At 42.9% G+C, this 24,634-nt stretch overlaps 1 protein-coding gene across 4 annotated transcripts in view; it reads right to left on the reverse strand.

Annotated features, from left to right (window-relative positions):
- Nucleotides 1-8,088: 8,088 nt before the first annotated feature.
- carmil2 (capping protein regulator and myosin 1 linker 2) overlaps nt 8,089-24,634 on the reverse strand; it is a 54,580-nt gene continuing 38,034 nt past the window's right edge. Inside the window, exons 32-41 of one of the 4 annotated variants that reach the window (XM_036003209.1) lie at nt 24,221-24,324; nt 19,586-20,462; nt 18,616-18,720; nt 16,653-16,689; nt 16,185-16,253; nt 14,056-14,309; nt 12,854-12,989; nt 10,931-11,020; nt 10,196-10,309; nt 8,089-9,677 (exon numbers count right to left, since the gene is read on the reverse strand). In XM_036003209.1, coding sequence (XP_035859102.1) covers nt 9,088-9,677; nt 10,196-10,309; nt 10,931-11,020; nt 12,854-12,989; nt 14,056-14,309; nt 16,185-16,253; nt 16,653-16,689; nt 18,616-18,720; nt 19,586-20,462; nt 24,221-24,324 — 2,376 coding nt within the window. In that variant the 3' untranslated portion in view covers nt 8,089-9,087. Of the gene's footprint in view, nt 9,678-10,195; nt 10,310-10,930; nt 11,021-12,853; nt 12,990-14,055; nt 14,313-16,184; nt 16,254-16,652; nt 16,690-18,615; nt 18,721-19,585; nt 20,463-24,220; nt 24,325-24,634 lie in introns of all 4 variants that reach the window. The other 3 variants (XM_031285417.2, XM_036003208.1, XR_004897864.1) reach the window with 3 other exon arrangements.

The following is a 24,634-nucleotide window of genomic DNA, read 5'->3' on the forward strand; positions in this document are numbered from 1 at the left end:
TCTTAATGCTAGTGCAGTGCCCTTCAAAACTGTTTAGAAACGTGGTATTTTCGAGAAGAACTGCACATACAAACAACTTCCCACTTGACATGGCGTGTCCTTTGGACCTGAGCAACACACGTCAGGACATATTGTCCTGTAGCAATGCTAGAGTCTAAGTGCCATTTGGGTGCAAAAGCTGACACTAACTTTTAATTGTGTATGAAAACCCCAGATTTTACATAAGTCAATAGTGAGACATGACATGACTTTTTTTCCCCTGAGCAGACAGGCACACTGCATCTGGAGTGTGTGGAGTATTACCAAGACGGGTGTGGCCATAAAACCAAAGCAAAGCCGTCTATCTCTCTAGCTCTATCTGGCATGTTCTCAGAAATGTAATTAACAAAATGCAAATCATGAACAGTTTGAGATTTTATCTACATAACATATCTCCAAGAAAAGGCTTTCAGTTATTATTTTCTGGCCTGATTTGTCTAACAATGTCCAGGTGTTTTTTGGCCCTAGTGGTATTCTCTGAAGTAGTTCCTCTCAAGCTCTAGACACAGGTCCACTTGGATTAACCCCAACCCAATGAGCCTGTCGGGTGCTTTTCTCACTACGGATGACTTTACCGCAGTGTTTACATTACATACACTGCTACATGTAGCTAAATGCTAATGCCAGATAAAGCTGTAATCTTGGTTGCAGATGTTCATTTTAGAGCCCTGCACGGGCTTTAAATCTAGGCTCTAGCCCAGCACTGGCCCAAGCCCGGCCCTTGTCTGACAGCTTATCGCAATTCTCAGCCCGAGCCCGACTCGAGGCCGTGTTTCAGCCTTTAAAATTGTTTTGTTTTGTCTTAAAAGGCAATGTGGTTATATTTTGTTTCGTGTCTTCATTAAATCAATTTAGAATTTTTTTTGTTTTTTTTTGTTAAATCAACATAGGACTTGCCTACAGTAAAATCCATAAATATGACACACTTCAAGCATATCAAAATGTTAAAACGTTTATTGTCACCACCAGTAACCTTACACCTAGGCTATGCATAAAAAAAAATCAAGGCTTTACCACAGAACATGGCCAATACCAAAGTCCAACCCCAAACTAAAAAACGAGACACCCTCCCAACGCAACAGCCAGAAGCCCTACAGCAGAGCAGCATCCACAGTGGAGGGTTTTAGTCCAGTCCTTTATTCTAGAACTCTTCCAGCTGTATTGTCCTGTGTGTTTTTGTTGAACAGGTCCAGTGGAAAATCTGGTATAGAAATATTCCATCAGCTGGTCATTGTACCATTTGATGTGTTAATTCTTGAGAGATGAGGTTCTTTGGTTGAAGCTCTTGTGTGACATTTTTTAATGTGGCTCTCAGCTTTTTCTCACTCCTTTTTGTATTTAGCAGGTCTTTTGCCAAGTTTGGCCTCTGTGTCAAACCACTTGAATTTAACTGCATTAAATACTCAAAAGACACTCTTTGCTCAAGTCCCAAGCAAGTCTCAAGTCATTTGGTCCAAGTCTCAAGTCTCGAGTTATTTAGTCCAAGTCTCAAGCAAGTCTCGAGTCTTTTGAGTTGTCCAATCACAGTTCAAAGTTTGCGCTGCTGCATAGCATACCAGATAATTAGACAGAAACATAACATTAAATATTATTATTTTATATTTAACAGCTAACATTCAAACTTATGAATACACGCAAGTCATCATGCATCAAGTCATGTCAAGTCTTGAGTCATTAAACTTACAAGTCCAGGTCCATATTAATCTGGGGAGTCTACTCTGTATTTTCTACTACACAAGAGGCGTGATCAACGGGCATAGTTCAAATGACTCTGTACGCAACTGGATAGCCCTTCAACCAATCAGAGCAATGATCCGGGTGACGTAGCAGCGGCAGCGGCATCAACGGGTTGCTGTACTTCGGTGGCCGCCATGTTGAATGTAAACAAGAAGCTGCTTGGTCGCTTCTCTATCGTCGTCGTGTTCCTCAGAGGGCTTTTGGACTTTTATAAGACTTATCCGATAGGACAACCTGATATATATGCATTATATATATATATATATATATTAAGCAGTGTTTTCCACACAGACTTTACTTTGAGGGCTGTAGTCAAGTCCTCCTTTGTCGAGTCCAAGACAAACCCAAGACCAGGACTACTCAAGTCCAAGTCAAGACCAGTCAAGTCCAAATGAGAGACAGTCAAGACCAAGACAAAAAAAAAAGAATCCTCTTCAAGACTCACTTACCTGTTCATAATGTATGTGATGTGAGAGACAGTACAAGCAAGTGCAGAGTAACACACTATAGGATCAAATTAGGCCATATTATTTACTTAAAATATAAAATGGAAATGTTCCCATTCTTGAACTTATTACCTGTCCTGGAGAGTTCAGAGTGCTTGCTGACATCGTGTCTGTGTCTAAATGAAACTGACAGATACCTGATGATTGAAGTATATGATGCAGCCAGGTGTATCCCAGGCGACCAATCACGATGCCTGTTCTAGATGGATTCTGAATTAAACTAATACCTGTTTTCTGAATGAGCACGCTTCATCAATGGTTTTGTTTTGAAGGAGGAAGTTACTTGAGAACAAAAGCATATAGTGCTGGACTCGGTCCAGACCAACTAGAATATTTGGTGAGTCCAACGGCCGAGTCGGAGTCCAAATACCAACGAGTCCGAGACAACTGAAAAGCGTCTTGAGTCCGGCCTCGGTCTCAAAGACTACAGCTCTGCTTGGACGGGCCAAACCATTTTAACTTTAAAGGTACACTGTGTAGTGTTTTAAGTATTTTATTAACTAAAACCAATGTCTTCATTCATAAATATGTCCTCATTGGTGTAAAATGACCTCTGCCAATGATCTGACTTATCCTCGTAAGCAAAGAATTTCTTATCTGGATTTACATTAGACAGGCAAGTCCAAGGAGGCTTCCATGTTGTTCCGCCATTTTGAAAAACTCTTATTGCTGAGAGGGACATAGAGCACTAGCCTAGCTAATCCACCATGCGTTTTCATTCAGAGCCAGCGTCACGTGACTGAAACCAGCCGACACGGAGAAGGAGATCAGTGAGAGGCGCTTGTCACCGCCCTGGCAAATTTAAAAGCCTGCACTGCACTTTAGTTCATAATGGAGGATCATACTCATGCCGAGCCACAGGAGAAGGAATCCTCGTCACCAAAAAAGCAAAAATCGGAAGACATGTTGTCATAGCTTCTTGGTACATAACGGCTACCGTAGCTGCAACACGCATTTGAAAAAGCGAGGCGCTAGAGAGCACTATTCGTTTGAATGCAAAATACAATTTCACCGCTAGATGGGAGAAATTCCTACACAGTGTACCGTCAAAAAAAAAAAAAGTTTTATCCGTCCGAAAGATCGACGACCCTATCCATGATCGATTAACTAGAACCTAGATCTCCCCTCACTCTACTGCTCCGGTACCTGTTGGTTCAGAGGGCTTTGCAGAGAAACACAGAGAGAGAGAGATGTTCTCTGATATTATGTTTGAAGACGTGGACACAGTGGATACTTTACAAGCACGGACCAGATAGAGCAAGTTATTAGCAAGCATGTAAATCCTAGCTAGTAAGGATAGCTATAAATTGACATATTTTCTGTCTGGTTCTCTAGCACGCACACACCATCTGGTTACCACCACAAATATAATCTAATTCTGTGGGAAACATGGCTATATAACAAAGTCCTATTGGACTTTGGTTCCATAAACAATTATAGTTTCTAATTGAAAGAGCAATTTAAATGCATTTTAAAAAACACAAAAAAACAAAGCTCCTCCATAAAAACCGAAGACATTAAACAAAAAGAGAGAATACAAAGCTATGACACAACTCATAGTTTTAATAATTATTAACAAGTATAGGTATGGATTTACACTCTGTTTATAACTTTGTTTTTGTTTGCTTTATGTAGTTTTGTACATATTCTGTGCGTGCAAGGCAAAGATAAACATGACGGTAGAAAATAAATACTCCCCCGGGGTGGGACGGAGGTCTGCCCTTACAAAACACACACACCATTCTCCACAGCTGACCTGAGACTTTGATAGACTGAATACACTCCTGTTGCTATCTAACACAATATCTGATCATATATTGGTCTTCTATTAGGATCTTATCTAGTTCTCTGGTGATATGATGGACATGGTGATTACATACGTGGTTGTCTGACGGATTTAACGGGTTGAATGTCACACACTGGTGTGATTCCACAGAAATATGCAAAAGCATGCAGAGCTTTAGTGTCCCGTGTGTTAATCTGGAGATTCTAAAAGGCCTAATCTGAAAACATCTTAACAAGGCAAGATATTTTCCCACATGGATGGCATGATGGGACTTGTTAGAAATCGTGTAAAGGAAATTGTCTGACATAATTTTCGATGTATAAAAATTGGGCTCATTTCATTAATTGTAAATGTTTTTTTTTTTTCAAGATGTTGGGAGCCACCTCACCTCTCTGTAGTGAGAGCAGCATTTGTAGGAAAAACTGGGGTTTAAAAGGTAGCGGTAGAAAAATCTATAAACATCAAATTAAGGCAAAACGTCAAGCTTTATGTGGCTCAATCTTAGCCTGATAGTGGTTCCAAACCACTCGCATTTTAAATTTTACTGAGCGATTCAGAGGCTTGGCGTTTGCCCTGCTGGAAATACAACTGAGCCAGTCAATGCCTGTGTTAGCATAACTTCAGTTAGAATAATCATCTAACTGCCAGAGGCAGAATCGAAACAAATATGATGGATGAAACTGACACAGCTATCAAGACTGTTGTAAAGAGACTGAGTGAATAACAGCCCTTAAATGAGCACATGAAGCTGGGGACATGAAAAGTTTTTATGGTGTTATACCTGTTGGTTTTAAACTTTAATTTAGCGGTTGGCCCCTCTAATACATGAGGAAATGGTATTCATAGTGTATTGTTGTTTTCTACCGTGATGGTCTTAATGGAGGATAAAGAGTGACAATGAAAAGGAATTCTCACTGTGCACTATTGAGGCCCTGCAGTGAAGTGATGGAAGCAATGGACCTGGGTCTAATTCATGGTTTGTCAGTTTCTCCCTGCTGACAACCTGTCTCACCTGCGCTCCAAATAGCTCGAGCGATATTATAACTGGGAAAAGGGAATTACTGCTCCTGTTCAATTGTTTGTATGCCTTAAAATAGACTGGCGACAGCTGGATATAGTGACCTTATAAGAATCCCCCCTACACTGATGAAGTGATGAAAATAAGAAACCAAAAAACAACATAAAAGAACATGCAGCTGCTGATATGTCTACATGACTTCATGTACACAACGAGCCCCGTCTGTTTCTCAGTTAGCTAACGGAACTACGGCAAATACCACATCCTGCCACATGCTTCATTTGACCATAGATAGCACAGAGCAAGTTATAAAAAAACACTATTGTTATATGTGATTATGGTGATCAGTTATCAGTGACGACGAGTATGAGCACAATAAACCAAACCATCTACTCACTGTATCAAACTGGGTTTCTGCAGGTTTCATCGAGTCAAATTCAAGACTTTTTAAGACCTTTAAAGACCTATATCATGACATCAAAAAAAAATGTCAGAGTGCAGAAACATCATCTGAAACAATTCCCCTAATTCCACATTGGCATTTTAGGACTGGTGCCTAGATTGGTTGCAATATAAGTTGCATATTGGTCTAATTTGTAGTCGGGATACAGCAAATTATAATTGGACTAGCGACAGAAAGAACTACAACACCACAGAATTAAAAAAGAACATTGTAAAGCACTGCAGGAACATTCCAATGAGCATGTTAGGTAGAGAAATGAAGACCTGTTTAAAATTATTTAAGACCTAAAAGACAATACCTAAGACTTTTTAAGACCTGGCTGAAACCCTGATCAAAGTATCATGACAAAGCATTGGGAGCACTCAACTTTAAACCAATAGCCAGTCCTTCCAGAAAAATGCAGAGTTTTTTTGTGATTGTTGCAGGGAAAAATCCTTGATTATACGGCACGTTTTCTTAAAAAATACGATGGAATATGCGGGATATTTATGCAATTTTATGCGATGAAATTGCGGGAACTTGCAAAAATTGCAGGAACTTGCAAAAACTGCGTTTTCATCATGGCTTCATCGCGGGGTTTGCAGCTTTTCGATGATGTTCACGTCGCGTAATTGCGTCACTTCATAATGTTCCCATGGCAACAGGGGAAAATGGCTGCTCTTGTGTGAAGTAAACGCAACATTTTTCAACTTTCTGCTAAGATATGTGTGACTTTTTTGCAACGAAAATGCAGGGATGTGATTATGAAATCATGCAAGACCCGCATATTTTGCGCAGAAATCGGCAATTTATGCGGCTAAAGTGCGGCGTATTTGATAAAATGCGGCCCCCGCATAAATGCGGACTTTGGCTCATTATGCATTGAATTATGCGATCGCATAATCGCGTTTTTCTGGAGGGACTGAATAGCGGTCCCTTCTTCTGTGTCACATAACTTTAAGTTATCTCCCTTAGCATGGCACTTTTAATGCTGATGTCCATAAATAGGAATTGAACTATGGATTTGGTACTGTACTTCAATTCATGCAGTTTACACAATGTGTTGTCTGGCATTATGGAAATCTTATCTCATGTAAAACTAACTTCCCCAGCAGTCAGTATTAATGCATCTAGGCTTTATACTTATATTTTCTACCTGCTACCGGCTGTCATACTGGCAGCGTACTGATGTAAATTGCAGGACCCCAATAGTTATAGTAATAGTAGTAGTCTAATAAACATGCTTAACATGTTCATTTAACCACGATATAATTCAAACTAACTGATATTTGCTAAACACAGCCTCTGTGTGGATGGATGTCACAGCGATTGGTTTAAGGCAAAAAAACTCCCTCAACAGCTAATGACAACAAAATAAGCATTCAAAATTTTAAGTCATTACAATTTAAACATTTACCATAAACCCCAATTAAAAAAAACCAATGGGAGCAAATGAGCTTAATGTGTCTAAATGTAGATGAATCCTCTAAATCTAAGTCACAATGAAATGTGTCAACGTAGTTGAAGAGGCCTTTTTCCTGAAACCTGGTCCTTTCTGGAAACAAAATAATTGAAGAAGGCAAAGTCAAAAAGAAGATCTACTATCACAATCTTAGAATCAAAGAGTACATCATGGGCCTTGATATGGCCTCCGATCAAATCATAAAGATAACATGTAAGCAGGTGATATAAATGTGTCTTTGACATGTCAACGTGTCAAAACGTGTTGATGAACTACACTCACAAACCTTTTGTTAGATGAGCCATCTGTTTTTCTGCAGAGTGTACAGTAAAGATTCGCATCCACCCAGCTGATGCTTTTGTCACTTTACTCATTTAGCAGAGGCTAGCTGTGTCCCATTTCAGCCTGAGCTGACATTGAGTCCTAAAGGGTAATACCGTTCTTTCAACCTGGACCCTATTTTCCTATGTTTTTGTGTGTAAGTGACTGATGGGAACAACAATCTTTGAAATTGGTCCAGTATTAAGCATGAACGCTGTAACCAGCAGCCACAGACTGGACTGAAATGTAACCCTATGGGGCAAATGTTCAGTGACAATTTGGTCCACTAAAAGTTCTGTTTTTGCCACTGAAAGGCTCAGATTATTAAGTGTCTGACAACATTATGGAAAGGATTTCTACAGAGATAGACCTTTAAAACCTCTTTAAGACCTTTCTGTTTAACCAGAAACAGCTCTGAGGTCGCTAGCGCTAAACACACCAGACTCCATTTAAAAAAACAGTACTTTTAGCGTGTATAGAGCCAACATATTTTCATGTAAATCTGTAAACTATGTGTTAATTTCAACCAAAACTTGAGTTGTGATGGTTGGAAAAGTGGAAAAAGGACCCAAAACGGATTTTCATAGTTTTATTTAGTTTCTTCTTCTTTGCGGATGTTTTAATGTTTAATAAAAGGATCTTACTCTTTAACAGAAAGGTCAACCTCCTTAGAAATCCTTTCCATAATGTTGTCAGACACTTAGAATATTAATCTGAGTCTGTCAGCGGCAAAACGAGCACTTTTCTGAAGGTAAATACAAGCTGGACAATTGCCCTATTAACTTACATTGTAGCTTGTTTCACCACTGCAGACTGCAGCGAGTGCGATTAATACTGAACCAATGTCAAAGATTGTTGTTCCAATCAGTCACTTAGACACAAAAACATAGGAACATAGGGTCCAGGTTGAAAAAAAAATGGTAGTTACCCTTTAAAGGTGTGTTCAGACTGAATGCAAAGGGAATTTTGGGGGGGGGGGGCGGTTGCAGATTACTCAATGCAAAGATGCAAGTGGATGCAGATTCACGCTGGGTGGTGCAAATTGAGGCAGAGAGTTAAATGTGTTCAACATGTTTCAACTTGAGCAAAAAAATGCTGCTTATCCTGCAGCTTTATGGCACCATCTTATCAATGTACGGAGATGAGAATATAGTTATAATGAAAGCTCCTTTTTGACATCAGTCTAAAGATGAGCTGCCCACACATCAAGACGCACTACGCAGACACACACTATGTTGCTGGCTTGCCACAGCTAACGCCTGTACATTTGCTGTTTGGGGTAAATAAGCACCGACTGCAATAACAACCCAATAATGCATGCCAAAAAATTGCTGCGATTGGGCACTCCTTATCAACTCAAAGATATAAAAAACAAATCTGAATGTTGCCCTCAAAGAGGGTATGTCCAGCAGAAGAACTTTGGTCAATTTCTATTGTACTGGGCCCGCTATTCACAGGTGTTTGACCCCTTGAAGGTTTGTGCAGTCCCTGTTTATTCACCCCATACAGCCAATACAGCAACTGTACAGACGTTAGCTGTAAGCTAGCAGTAAAAATGTGCACCAACCATGTGCATTAAAAACATTTAGCTCTCAGGCGTTCAAAGAGAACGCCCCTGACATGGGACACAGCAGCTGTTACACTACAGGAGGCTACAACATTCGTGCTATTCTCAGACCTCCCGCTTCCTGGTCTTAGTGATATCACAGACCCTCCCCCCTCTCCCTCTCACCCAGGTGTGTCTTTTTCTCTTATGTAGGTCTGTCTGTGTGTGATTTATTCAGACAGAGGGGGCTCAGTTCTTTGGTCTGCTGGCTCTGCCTTCATTGTGTGCTGTGTAGAGAGCGCCTTCCCTCTCTCCTGTGTGCTGTTTCTCACATCCGCTGTGGCTGCTACTGCGCCGGGGCTCTTGTTCTTGTGGGACAGAGGGCTCACTCGAGGGTGTACCGGGGATTCAGATGCAGCTGGGATTGTGCTCGGGGTCTTTTCTTGGGGTGGTGGGGACACCGGCAGCTTTTCTAGAGTTCGGGGCAACGGCGGAGCTGTGCTGGGGCTCTTTTTCTCGGATGTGGGGGTTACAGGAGGCTTTTCCAGGCACTGGGTTAGTGCTGGAGGCCTCTCCAGAACGGATGGCGCTCTGTCGAGGGATGCAGTTGGACTGAAGAGTCGGGGCGCTGAGGCTTCTTGTTGAGCTTGGGCTATAGAGCAGGGACACCGTGAGCCTGGGGTGTCCTCTTCCCCTGGAGGGGGGTGCTTGGTTTCAGCTACCGTCCGTCTGCAGCCCGTCCATCCTCTCTCTGCCTTCAGCTCGTCCATCTGGACAGCCTCCTTCTTTCCTTCAGATGTCTGCTTCCCTGTGTGACTGGCTGGATGGATGAGGAACACACAGACAGATGGGTTTAGATCGCAAAAAAGACTCAAAGAATGAGAAAGCATGACCGATGATTAGGGTTGGGCATCGTTTTGACAATTGTGATTCAAATTCCGATTCTTCCTTTCAATTCCAGTTCTTATTGATTCTCGATTCTGATTCTTTGAGGGGTGGAGTACAAATGGGTCACATGCTTATTTCACAGACGGAAATTTGATTTTGATTAAAAGGTGATTTACAGTTTTACTGGGCTTTTTCAACGTAAAATAAAGCTCCGCTTTAGAGCTCCGCTTACTGTGCTCTGTGGCTGCAACACAACAAGCCCCTGGAAGTACAGTGGTGGTTGCTACAGTAACCAAAACTTGCGCATGTTGAATCTGGAACCAGTAAACAGATTCAAAACCAAATTTTACAACGATTCCAATAGAAAAACGATAACATTGGAATCGTCATTTTGGTCACAAGTTGGAACCGGTTCTCGATTCACAATCCTATGATAAACAGCGGTCTCACCCTCCGGAGCTCTATGTGCTTCCTCTCCACTGGATGGATCTTCAGTGCAGGTGGGCAGGTCCCCTCCTTTGCCCCGGCAACGGATGGGCGACCTCTGCAACACCGCCTTCAGCTCTGACAGACGGAGACAGAGACAGAGGGGCTCGAGACTATCGGAGACCTAGGGTTCATCTTAAATTATGACCTCTAAATGCCACACAAAACGTTAGAAAACACAGTCTGACACACACTCATGCTTAAAGCCGCTTTAATCACTATTCATATATCAAGAAAAGAAAAGTGAAATGTTTGTGTTCTCCGTGTGGCGACAGGTATGACGCTGAATCTTGATCAGCTGATGATCAAACAGGAGGTGGAGACGCTGAGGTAAACTTTAATTTCATCTTTTCACAACTTTGAAGTGTTGTCAGAGACAGCACACAGCATGTTCTATTTGGATCAAACCTGATCCAAAGAAATCCTGAGGACCCAACCTCACATGACCAGGATCTCATCTCCAGATCGGCCAGTGAGCCGTTCCCTAATTGCCTTGTTTTTTTTGCACAAATTTCAAGAACCAGCTAATTCTCTCATCTTCTCAGCTTCTGCTGTCATCAATGTGAATCAACTCTCAGTGGACATTCTTCAAACTTGAATCTTGTAGGAAAAACTGAGCCTAACCTTACAGTTATTGCTTTTGGTATTTAATGTTACCAGTATTTAGTGTTTTTTTGTTAAACCCTTTGGCAGTCTTACCTTGTGTCATAGCCAGAGTGTCCTCATGGACGGACACAGCTCTGCGTTGCGGAAGGGGCTTCATGTGTGGGCGTGGTTTAGGAAGACTCTCTGAAAGTATGCAAATAAACGCACAATGAAGACACATTTTGGCTTCATGCGCCACTGAGCAACTGTCATAGGAATAAACGGGGCTACGCCTTCAACGCTGTAACTAGGTCTTATTATACATCCATGTGCCACCTCGGTATTTAAATGTACACAACGTGAATTCATTAAGAACTGGCCAAACTAAAATGTGCCAGTTATTTCATGTGTTACTATTTATCCCATCGGATTGAAGTGTAACTATTAAGTCACACATCAAGGAACCACACACACACACAACACACACACACACACACACACACACACACACACACATAAATCAGCAACTGAATGTAACATGACGCGTGTCATGTTACATTAAGGTGATAATGACCCAGAGATGATAAAGGCTGTTACCACGAGCACCTTTCACACCCTGATCTTATCTAGACATAACCCGGAGCAGCAGTACGTGAGAACGCAAATGTCTGAATCATTCAGAGCGGACATTAACCGGACTTCACCCTGAAGCTCCCGAGTGCAAAGTCTGCGTAATGTCCGACTGAGCCCATGTGTGAACAGAGCAGCTCATTGTCCGGAGAATTCACAGCGAGTGAGTGGACGTGTTGTAGAGCTGAAGATCTTTGCACGGTCGGGTTCGGTCTTAATTTCTTTCATTTTACACAGTCTTGGGCCGGGCACGCGCTTGCGCTCCGGGTTGCGCGGTAAATGAGCGGTCAGGTGATGCGTTTCAATTAGCGCGAAAATGGATGCTGAGGAGGTGAAACGGAGGCTGGCCTCTGGCGATTATGCTTTGGTTGCACCGGCAAAGAAAGCAAAGTCTGAGGTATGGAAAACTTTTGACTCTTCCAAGTGGCCTATAGCCTACGTTAGTCATGTATAAATGACTCATTCTTGACAAAAGGCAAAAGAGCTGTGTGCGCACACTTGAATAATGTCGGGCTGTAAAGGGGTTCGGGCTTTTAAAAAGCTGTCGGGCTCGGGCCTTGTCGGGCCTAACTTTTAAGGCCCGATTATAGCTCTAACGTTTCTATCAGGCGGCTGGCGCCAAACCGGAAGAAAAAAAACACCCGATAGTGAAGAGGAAGAAGAGGGATTTAAACGAAGACACCAACAAAAATGTCAAGGAACGACAAGGGACTCGGTTGTTTATGACCATATTAGGAACCGGCTTTGTGACGGTGGTGTAACCCGCGTCATGTCCTGCCTCTTGTACGCTCTACCCAGGTGCCGCCCCTCGCCTAAACCAAACGGAGGATTTCCAGGAAGTGAGAATGCGTCTGACATGAAGAATCTTGTGTTGTGTGCTTCAGGTGAGAAAAGGAGAACTCCGGACTGTCTTTCATCTGAGAAAGCAGCTATGGGGAGGATACAGACTACCACCAGCCTCCTCTAACTGAACCACACCGGATTTCTCATGAAAGCATATAGCATTTATATATATCAGCCCAACACTAATTTGGATGAATTATCTAGTTATTAATGACTTTTTGGGGCATTTTGGTCTTTAATTTACATTCAGATACAATAAAAATGGGAGTTCATATATATGTGACTGGTTTAATTTGTTGATGAAAACCATGTGTAGCAATATATAATAATATTAGGGAGGTAATGCATTGTAATGCACCGTGATATTGAATCGATTCGAATGGTTGACCGGATAATTGTAATCGTGAGACCAGTGAAGATTCACACCCCTAGAAGACATGCAAGGGCCACAGGTCGGACTCAAGCCCTCGGCCGCTGCAGTCAGGACTGAGCCTGGTACATGGGGCGGACGCTCTAGCAGGTGAGCTTTCAGGGCGTCCCGAATTATCTGGTTTGAATGAGTACCGTCTGTCACTGATTGTGCTTTCTCAGAGCGCTCCTGTGCACCGGGACCCCTCCACGGAGGCGGAGCTGGAGGAAGCAGCTCTTTCCTGGAGGACGGAGCGGAGGCTGCACCCCGGGGACGCTCCTGGCTTCCATTCTGGGGATGAAGATCAGAGGGTGCTCAGTGGGCCATGACACAAACAGTATGACTGCCATGGCCTGACAGATATGAGCATGTGGAGGCAGAGAACAAGTATGATAACATGGAAATGGACAGTGGTTTGTGGTGATAGCTAGAAAAATGCAGTCTAATCCAACAGTCCTGCTTTAAATCCTTCCTTCATCAGTGATTCAGCTTTGTCCTCATTGTGGAGGTTGAGTTTGTGTTGCTGTTGACTTGTGTTGTGTTGTGTGTGAGAGGTGTTTCTTATATTTAGTCTGCCCTCATTGATATAAATTGGGGGGACAAAATATCAAATATACTGTATAATAAACTGGCAACAGAGTGTATTTGATTATAATTTCATTATAGCTGTAACCTCGTACCTTGCCCATAGTTTGTTACCTCCTGGATTGCACAACACCAGTAACTCTGGCTTGAACATTACTGCCACCTTGTGGCCTTTATTAGCCATCATATCCAACTTCTACTAAAACAATCAAATGACCTGTTTCCATATTTATAATATTAGTTATTATATAACTTTTAATTGTATATTTTAACTTTATGAACAGCTGTATGAAGTTTTGTCCAGATTATTTTGTTCACATTTTTGTCTAAAAGAGTTGATTTGTTCAAGCCGACTGATGGATGTGAAATGAATATTATCTATGAATAATGAAAATGAATAGGGGGTAGGACTAAAAAAGTTCTCAACTTCTTCCTACCCATTTTGAACATGAACAATATTATTTGAGTTGCTTATTTGCTGCTTATATATTGCTGAGGATCTTGTTTGTTTTTCTTTTTGTATTGCTTATAAATTTTACTATGTGTTTGTATTTTTATTTTTCCTAACATGTTCAATACATTGACTACAAAATAAATAAATAAAATGTATCAATGAACTAAAGACCTAACCGTTTGAATTGACTCATGAGCTTGGAAGCGTTTTTGTTGGCCGTGTAACAACCGTTTGAGTTAAATATTCCAAAAGAAAGACAGATTTGCCGGCGGCTGTGAAGCCTGACTCTGAATGTTGTTACTGAGTTTTCTGTATCACCTGTGCTGTGCTCTCTCCCGGCCTGCCATCGAACGTGTGTGCTCTGAGCTGGACTCTCCCTGCCGGGCTGCTGGATGGAGGAGCCGAGGCTGGGCGAGCCGGAGTGGGCAGGGGGGGCTTGGCTGCGACAGCTGGTTTGGGCGGCAGCGGGACGACGGGGCGCTCGGGGAGGGCGGGCTTCGGGTAGAGGGGAGGGTCTGGTCGGATAGGGTCTGGTCGGATAGGGTCCAGCGCTCTCATGGGATGCCTGGGGTCTGCTGGAAACAGAGTGCGCGAGAGACAGTCAATCACCAGTAGACACGCTGTGAATGGTGCATCTCGGTCCAGTGTGTGACTCCAGGCGGCACAGATGTTCAGGGCCTGATCCTGCTGACTGGCCAACCCTGTCTGACATGGTGAGGACTGAATTAGTCAGTAGGGGACCATATCATACCAAATGTATGCGCAAATCTCAGTATCGCCTAGGGCAGCCAATGGGCTAGAGCCGGCCCTGGTTCAGGCAGATGTAGACTAAAACACAGGAACCAGGGCGCCGCAGCAGAGATCCTCCTGTGTTCTCTCCACACAGACTGCTGCATCACACAGCCCAGGCCAGGGCCATGCTGATGATGTCATTGGCTCTGTCACACTAGGACAGTGGTCGTCACTATTTTTTTCATGTGAGCCACACTGAGAGGACAAAGTCAATAGGACAAAAGTTACATCCAGTCATAAATAGTATGTCTGCTTATTAATCTTGCATCCCTGAACATACAGTACAATATGCAATGTTTTCTACATTAGCCCATCATGTATCTAACCATCCAAGAGCACATTTGGCGTTAAGAGCTGGACAGACCGCCCAAACTGGCAACTAGGCAGTGAGTTAGTGTTATGGACAGAAGGGCAGAGCAAGTTTAAATATCTTTTCTAGTCTATATTTTCACTTGTAATGCCACTGTTTTGGGTATTTTTTAAATGTAAATTATATGTAATAGTTATACTATAGCCCTGCTTGTTTTTAATGTTTTTATGAAATATCTGTATTAGCTGCATGATCATATAACCATATTATTTACTGCCATGCAAGACAACAAATTAAAGCTTGGCGAGCTGCAAGAGGTGCGTGAGCCGCGCAATGAGTAACACTGCACTAGGACAACAATGCATTGTAAATGACAGACTAAAAACAACATGAAATACATATTGTACATTACAATACTGTATGTACTGTATGTACTGCTCTAGTGTACCCGACTCCTGGAACAAATTACAGCACTTCCTTAAAATCAAATCTGGTTTTAAACCTGCAAACTTCTACTTGTATTGTCTTTACATAATTGTCCTTTATTTTGCATCTGTATCATCCTTGTTTATCTAATCACTTTTCTGAAATCAGAAAGTTGTACTGTCTTTCTATCTTTCTTATGATGGTGTATTCTTGTCTGTGTAGTTATTTTGTTGTTTGTAATTTGACTCGATGACACTGCCAATGAAGGCCGCCCCTCAATGATCTCTCGAAGATAAATAAAGGTTGAATGAATGAATAAAGAATGTAAAAAAGGTTTTATAAGTCATCTAAAGGCTCCAGTAGGTTTTTTTCTAATGTCATAAAAGTGAGTAAAAGCATTTTTGGTCACTCGGAGCACTTCAGGGACACCAGTGACATCACATACTGAAAACTCGCTAGCTCCCATAAGGTTAGGCCTAGAGGTCTGAAACCTAATACAGGTCTTGTTGCCAAGATGTAGAAGGTATGTTTTGCATAGTGTGGCATAAATCATGTCTTAGTTATTGATATTTAAAGATGACGTATAGAGGAGGACCATTTTGAACCATGTTTGAACTGATGTGGTAGACGTGTTTTAATCAAATGCTGAACAAGCATATATATTCTCAGAAACTAGAAAAATATAGCTTTCAAATGAAGCTGCATACATGCATTTTGTCCCTTCAATTCATTGGGTATGGCAAATAGGCAAGTGAAATGAACAAAAAGAGGTGGATATGAACAGGTTAAGGCTTAAGAGGTTTAGAGGGGAAATTGCACTTGTCTACTTGTTCCACTTGTTAGCAGGATCACCTTAGTATAGCACATGGGAGTATTGTTATTATTGGTATAAAGACATGGGGGTAGATAACATGGATACCTGATGAAGTGGACATCGTTCTGGGCTTCATGTATGTGGGAGGTGGGACGGGTTTGTCCAGGATAGCACCTGAGAGACAGAGACAGGAGACAGTAGTACAGCCGAGGCTCAGTTTTAATCCAAGCTGTACATGTAATGAATACAACATGCACACTGGGCCCAACTGAAGCAGTTCTAATTAAGTCCCACAGCTGTAAGCGGTCTATTGCTGCTTTCAAATCAGCAGAGGCTAAACTGAAGGTGCAGCTGCAACAATAGGGCTAATATTAAATATGAAAACATGGTCAAACTTTTTGCAGTGTGTGTGTGTGTGTGTGTGTGTGTGTGTGTGTGTGTGGGGGGGGGGGTTTGAAGAAAAAAAGACAAATCCAAAGTGTTATCTGAGTGTTGAAAGTTCAGATTTGGAGAGAGATCCTGTTTAAAATGATCTGCTTAAAACACTAAAATGATAAAAACATGCACACTCACCTTCAGAGTTGGCCTTCCTCAGCTCCTCGTCTTTATTCTACAACAGACACATTGGACAATATTAAACTCCCACCAACATTCGATCAACAACTTGCTGTTGCACTTTCTGTAAACTTTCTGCAACATGCAGTAAAGGCTCAACTTGTTGCAGAATAATTCACCAGAATGCAGGAAATGAAGCGTTTGATATGCTCAAAAGTGGAGATCTCAACCCCTGTGTATTCACCACAGGACAGACTAAAGGATAATTCCTGTTTATTATATTTATGTCCATCCTTCCTCTCAGTTATGATACTGGTGTACTCACCGAACTAATTGCTGAGATCTGGGGACACAGAGACATCACTACAGCAAAGCAGGACGGGTTGGCACAGGTTGGAAACAAACTATTATTATCGATACCACTTTATGTGAAGGTGAAACTGAAATTGAGTGCACCTCAAATGTCGCTAATAATCTCTCATTGCACAGGAAAGAATGTGTGCGCACGACTACAGCAGGTATAGGTCAGAGTTGAAGCAGGAAGTGGGTCAGTAAGCTGTGGTAGATGTTTACAGCAAACAGTGTGAGCGGAGGTTCGTTTCCACCCGGCTGACTGCTCGTTTTTCTGACTTGGTTGTAGTGATGTCGGGAGCGTGCCTATGTTCCCACATTTCTAAGATTTTTTTCAAAATTAGGCCCTATGTTCCCACATTTCCCATAAATTTGTATCAGATTTTATCCCAATGGACTACAGACTATAGCAATGGACTACAGATGGAATGTAACCCTAACCCTAACCCTAACATAGGGCCTAATTTTGAAAAAAAATCTTAGAAATGTGGGAACATAGGGCTGACCCTGTGATGTCAACGTGTTGCTATTAACTTGGTGAGTATGGTGTTACAGTACAACCGATCAGAGTACAGTATGGCACCTCAGTGTGTGTGCACTGTGCATGACCGTGCCACCCCAGGCCCCCAGGATGTGCAGCGGACTTTGAAGCCAATATAAAATAGCGGCCAAACAGTGGAATTACAACCCCCGGGCTGTCACGTGATGCCCTCTGGCCCAAAAAGACTTTTTCCCGTAGACTCACATGGAGAAAGACACGTCTGTAAATCAGTGGATATATTTTTTGGAGTGTCACAACCCCCGTGGTCTGATAACATTTGCAAAGTCTAGAGAAGCTGCACGATTAAATCATTGAATCGCCATTCAAGTGACCAGAGGACAGGTCATGCCTTCGTGACGAAAACTTGAAGTTTATTCCCACTCAAAAATAGGTAATTGAGCACTGTAGTGGTTATGACCATATCAGTGACTATGGAACTACATGGAAACGGGCCAAATGATGTCTGTGGCTTGCACAGTGATAGCATTAGAGAAGGCTAGCTGTAGTCTTGTGCTGAAGTCCCGTTGTAGCAGGAAAAGGTAAACAGTGTGCAGATCGCTCCGCACTACTGTTTTTTTAGGGGGAAATAAACTTCAAGACGTGACCTGTCCTCTGGAGGACATATCACAGAAGCCTGGCTGAACACACTCACCGGACAGCAGCTAACAGCTAACAGCTAGCAGCTAGCAGGGCGAGCTAGCTACCGGCAGGATCGACACAGGGTAGGTGAATTTAAACAATGTCTGAGTTGACGCATCTTGTTGTCACGTAAGGGCCCTGTTCATGTTGCATAGACATTGTAATTGCATTTTGTGTAGAGGCACAAAGGCACTCTAAAACTTGCCCCGACAACTGCCGTTTTGGCTCAGTGGAAGCTCATACACGTACCGTGTTGCCTGCACCGATTCAGGTCGGGTTTTTTTCAATCGAAAGTACACTCATATTTATAGCGTTCAAGATTAACGTAAAAATTTGCCGGAATTCTCCTTTAATGCACCACTGAGCAACTCTCATATAAATAAATGGGGCTATGCCTCGAACACTGTATCCAGGTCCACACACACACACACACACACACACACACCCTACCTGGTATGTCTTGGTGTCGGCAGGCGGAGTTTTGGCCACTCCCATTCTGTGCAGCATCACCTGAAGCCTCTGTTCAAAACTAGATGTGCTCTCAGACGCATGTTTCTGGAAGACGATACATGGACATTTAGAATGGTACACACACACACACACACACACACACACACACACACTGCTGACAGATGCAATCCTATTAATTTACAGATAAGTTCTTGGCTCTTGTCACATCTCTTATCTCTGAACTCTGTCAGTCTGAGCAGAGATCTGATTAAGAGCCTGTTCAGTCCTCAGTCTAGACAGACAGTATCTGTGTTGTAGTCCTTTTACTACTAAGTAGTACTAATACCATTCTTCAGAAGAATCTCTGAAATTAATTAGGCAGCGAGAGCAGTAGAGTGTGAGTATGAAATTACTGTTGTTGTACTGGTGGTATTAATACGTTTCTGAATAGGGGCTGTGTGCATTTCTCTGTGGATTGAGTATTTTGATACTGTCACAGTATTTATATAGCACCTCCTTTATATATACCCCCTTGTCCTTAGGTGCGGGGAGGAAGCAGCTTTTAGTTTTTATGCACTGCAGTTATGGAATAAACACTTTTGGTTTGTCCCAACCCTGTGTTCTTTTAAATCTTAAGACAGAAAAATACAAGTGAGACAGGTGCGTCGAAGGGGGACAAGCAGGTCAAAAGTTGCAAAGGAAACTCCAGCACACTGTCTAACTTGCAAAAAATAAACCAAAATATTGCCTACTATTAAACTTAACATGTTTTTTGCAAGTTAGACAGTGTGCAGGAGTTTTCTTTGTTTTTGTTTTGTTTTTATGATTGTTGAATTTAATGTTCTATTTGCTTTGTATGTGTATGCTTATGTAAAGCACTGTGAATTGCCTTTGTGTCTTAACTGTGCTATATAAATAAATTGCGCTGCCTTGCCTTGACTGTGTGTGTTCAGTGTGTCGTCAGACTGACCTTGCTGTGTGTGTCATCCTTGTCTTCGGGCTCTAACCCCGTCAGCAGGATGAGACTCTGGCTCTTGCCCTCTCTCAGGGACCTCTTGGTCACCTTCAGTCTCCTCTCTCCGTACAGAGTCCCTCCCAACGCCGCCTCCTTGCCCTGCACGCCGCTCCTCTCCTGCTCGGTAAGAGGCGAGGTGACCACAGGACTGGGGCTGCGGCCCAGCAAGACAGGAAGCGCCCCTTCCTCCAGGTTGGGAAGCGTGGAAGTGGCAATGGTGGGGTAAGAGGGAGCGGTGTCACTGGAAGGCGTTGTCGTGGTTAAAGTCTTGGCAGGCGCCATCGTTCCCCTCGCATCGCCTGCAAGACGGCGGCCGGTGGCAACGGATCCTTCTGTGGTGGTGGCATCATTATAAACGTTAGCATCCTCCACTGACCTTGCCCCTCTCCCCTTCTCTCTCTCCCTCTCTCTCTCCCTTTCTTTGGCCTCGCGGAGGGGTCGGATGAGGTCTGCAATGGAGGTCCGTTTGACCCTCACCCCCTCTGCTCCTCCGCCTCCCTCGCCCCCTCCGGCCTTGGTGGCTCGGCCGGCTCGAGCCCTCTTGAAGGCAAAGAAGTCGCCAAACTTTTTCTTGATGTTTTTGGTGGGAAGGGTGGAGGTGGTGATGGAAGAGGGGGCGGGGCGAGTGGAGGATGTAGAGAGGGGTGAAACGTCAGTGGATGTGAAGGGCGTGTCAGTAGATGGGACAGAGGGAGAGGTGACAGTGGTGGGGGTGGGGCTGGTGGAGGGGATATTGTCAGACGAAGAGGAAAAGGGGGTTGAGGCGGAGGGGGTGGAGCTTGGCTCTGGGGGAGTGGCTTGGGCAGGGATTGACTCCTCCCACTGGCCTTTTCTGCAGCAGGAAGACAGCAGAAAGAGCAACAAACAAGAAGAGACACTCAGTACTACGACTACTGCTACAGGACTCAAGACACATGCTCAGTTCAGGTACACAACAACAAGGCTCATGCAAACAACATAGTAGAAACATCTCTCGAGAAAAACGTGCTCTGGTTTGTTGGCATTTCTTTAAACCAATCACAATTGTCTTGGGCGGCGCCGAGCCCCGGACGGAGCCACGGTGCCTCTGCTAAATAGTCTCAGGAAGGAACTTGTTTTGGTGGAACGTGTGTACGTTCAAAAGTAGTTTTAGTTGTGCAACAGAAAACTCAGATTGGACAGATAGTCTAGCTAGCTGTCTGGATTTACCCTGCAGAGATCTGAGGAGCAGTTAATCATAGTCCTCACAAATCCACCGGAGGTTAGAACGGCAACACAAAGAAAGAGGAAGGGGACGGACATCCGGCGGATTTTCTGGTGGCACCGGAGCAGTATCGCAAGTGGAACGCCGTGTATATAGACTAGGTTCACAGTCAATTTTGGCGTGCCTAGTTGTGCACCAAACCAAAAAGATGGTTGACTTTGAGACTCGGATATTCCCACAGAACCAGAGTTTGCATATTCAGGCTGTGAAACAGGACGCTGTAGCCTACTTTTTTAAAGACTGTAATCATTGATTTGCTTGATTTGCTAAACTCTATGATGGCGGAGAAACTTCTTTGCTGACTATTTCAGAGCTTTATTTCGACCATACTGTAAGTGAGAAGGCTTTATGAGGCATTCACACATATCTTACTTTTTCGATTAAATAAAAGCATGTCAGTTACTGCAACTATACATGTCTGGCCCTTTATGTAATTCTCATTTTCCAGTTTGGCCCTTAGTGAAATTGAGTTTGACACCTCTAGCATCATTGACTACTGTATGCACACTAATATTCCACTATTATGCTAAATGTATTCCAGAATAAATGGCCAAAGTTGGGATGAACAGCTGTAGCGGCCAGCAGCTGCTGATGTGCTGCTTTTGCTACGTGGTTGTTGTCGACAAAGGGTGAAAAGGAATATGTTTAAATGGACGCCGACAGCAGGGCAGTCAGCCGACAGGGTTCTGTTGTACTACTCTGCATGTCTGACACACATGTCTACACGTACGTGGAGTATAATTTGAGCTGAAGTTGTCATACTGCACTACGTTCGATGTATAAACTACTGTAGGTTAGGAACCAGGTTCAGCCTGCATTAATGAACGGAGAGGTTTACCATCTCCCCCCACATACAATCACCGGTTACCATGTGACTGGGGGGGTTGAGATCTCCACTTTTGAGCAAAACTGAAATTTTGAAGCATACCAAACACTTAATTTTCCTGGATTCTGGTGATTTTTTTCTGGAACAATTTGTGCCTTTTCTGCATCAATTTATGGTGCAAATGTATTTATTCATGTTAATAGGTTTTTTGGAGGGGTTGCACTGGACAATTTTGATTATTGGGGGGGTTGTAATCCCCATATCTCCCCTGTAAATTATGCCTATGGACTGCAGTAACACTTATGTGATGGGTTGTGTGACGATGCTGACTGTGAGATACTGAAGGAAGACCTGGAAAAAGCCAGTTTTTTAAGGACTTGAGATAATTTTTTCACACAGTAAGCTAACTAATTCTAGCCACTGCTGTTGACGGAAAATGACGTCAAGTGGTAGTCACAGTGATTAGGGTAAATGTACTCCCAATCAGTGTCAGACTGACTGATTAAATGATTCCAAATGGCAATTCATACCTAATATCTGGCTAAAATCAGCAGTGGAAGAAGTATTCAGATCCATTACTTAAGTAATAGTACTAATACCACACTGTAAAAAAATACTCTGTTACAGTAAAAGTCCTGCATTATAAATGTTACTTAAGTAAAAGTCTGTAAGTATCATCAGGAAAATGTAGTTAAAGTAGCCTATTAAAAGTAAAGAACTCTCCTCCCGTAGTAGAAGCTGTGAAGGATCCTACCAGTTGTGTGTTTAATGGTCTGATCATCTCAGCTGGACTTGTAGCCGTTATATTGTTGGCTAGTTTACTTTAGAATAAAACATCAGATTTTATAAACTACATGTGTTTTGTGTGCAGTAATATTAATGTGTAAAGTAACTAGTAACTAAAGCTGTCAGTTGAATGTAGTGGAGTAAAAAGTACAATATTTCTCTCTGAAATGTAGCGGAGTAGAAGTAGAAAGTGGCATGAAAAGAAAAGACTCAAGTAAAGTACAAGTACCTCAACATCTGGACTGAAGTACAGTACTGGAGTAAATGTACTTAGTTACATTCCACCACTGGCTAAAATACAACCATCCTAATCAGTTTGTGTTCAGTGAAGTGAAACGGCAAACTCAGAACAGACTTCAGACGAGGGATGTGGTGTCACACTGAACAGACACAAAAAACATTCACCATGCATTCTACACATACGGCTACACACAATCACAAACACGTTTATTACATAACAATGCGCTTCATTTCAGCAGTTATCAGCAGTTTCCAGGAGAGCTTTTGGTCTGATAACAGTAGAGCTCCCCAACAGTAGAGCTTCTACTGCAGAGAGCTTCTCTGCTCACCACTTACAGTGAATAGTCATCGTTTTAAAGTGTCGAGAATGAATCTCTTGCTCTGACGGTCACTGTGTCTCTGACTGCTGAAAAACTCTCCAGCTGGAACGCGTGTTTTGGTGCTATGACACCCGGCAACCGTGAGTTGGTTGTTGTTGTCATTGGCGACCGTATACTGCATACAGTATTAAACAGTTTTAATATAGGGATTTTGATGTTGCTTTTTTTCTTCTTCAGTGTTGATGTTTTGAAAATGTAACCAAATAAAAAGTAGTTGATGTAAATGTGGCAGTTCATTTTTTGTGGTGAAATGCTATTAAAAACGCACACTAAATTAACAATGATGTGATAAATCTTGCAGCACCGTTGGCCCCTCCTCAAGAACCCTAGGGTGCAGCGGCAGCAACCCCCACTTTGGGAACCACTGGTTTAGTGGATTTACATCCAAGCTGCCACAGGATCAGTTCTACTCACTGATAGGCTGCCACTGTCAATCATTTTTTGACGCGGGTGAGCAGAAGAAGGGCGGTTTGTGAGATTGATGGGTACTTTCAGCCAAACAGGTAGCCTGACAAGCCACATCAAGATGTTGGGTCTGGGAACACCATTGGCAGGGCTCAATCTGAGGGGCGGGATAAACGGTTGTCTTTCAAATTCCCTCAGCACTCATAGCCAACCAGGGCAACGCTAGTTGATAGATTAAACTTTTGCCGTATCCGGTCAGCAAAACTCCGAACACAGCTTCCTTTTATAAGAATGACTTCAGTGCTTAACTCCAAGTCTTCCAGAGTCGCGGCCAAAGCCGATTCCAAAGACCGCTGTTCGCCAGCAGCAGCAACCATCTCCTTTGTTTTCAGGTAGCAAGGAATTCACGTGGAACCGTCTGCCTCTGCCGTCCTTATGTTAAGCCCGCCCACTGACTCTATACACAACGTGATTGGCCTGACCAGAATTTGATTTTTCCAGCTCGCAAGCCAATGGAGAGTTGCTAGACTGAACCTGGCTGCAAATTACATTTGCTGCCGCTAGGGTGCGTCTAGATTTCTAGGCTACCAAACAGTCAGTCATTGATATCAATGAGTAGATATCAAAGATTCCATTCCCAGTATACTGGTGTCTTAAGTGGATATTTAGCAAGAAGAACGTGTGTGTGTGTGTGTGTGTGTTCAACTCACAGTGCATAGTCAGGGATGATTTTCTTGGTGAAGAACTCCTCTACTCCTTCATCCACTCGGCCCATCTCCTCACCGGACTCATTCTCTACCTTTGAAACCGGCTCCTATGACAAAAAAAACATACAGTATGTACACTTGGCATTTTGTGTGTGTGTGTGTGTGTGTGTGTGTGTGTGTGTGTGTGTGTGTGTGTGTGTGTGTGTGCACGTGTGTTTGTTTGATTGCAACAGAGAGAAAGACACTACCCAAGACCCAACATCATCAGAATCCCTACTCTAAACTCTAAAAAGCATGTTTTATATGAAAAAAAGAATTAATTTAATTTTGCCAGACTCATCTACCACTCTGATGTTCACCATATTGTTTGGAAAACATCCCCAAACTGGATAGTTTCTATAAAGATGACAAGGTGCA

Source organism: Sander lucioperca, chromosome 7, assembly GCF_008315115.2.
Source record: "Sander lucioperca isolate FBNREF2018 chromosome 7, SLUC_FBN_1.2, whole genome shotgun sequence".
Taxonomy (NCBI): domain Eukaryota; kingdom Metazoa; phylum Chordata; class Actinopteri; order Perciformes; family Percidae; genus Sander; species Sander lucioperca.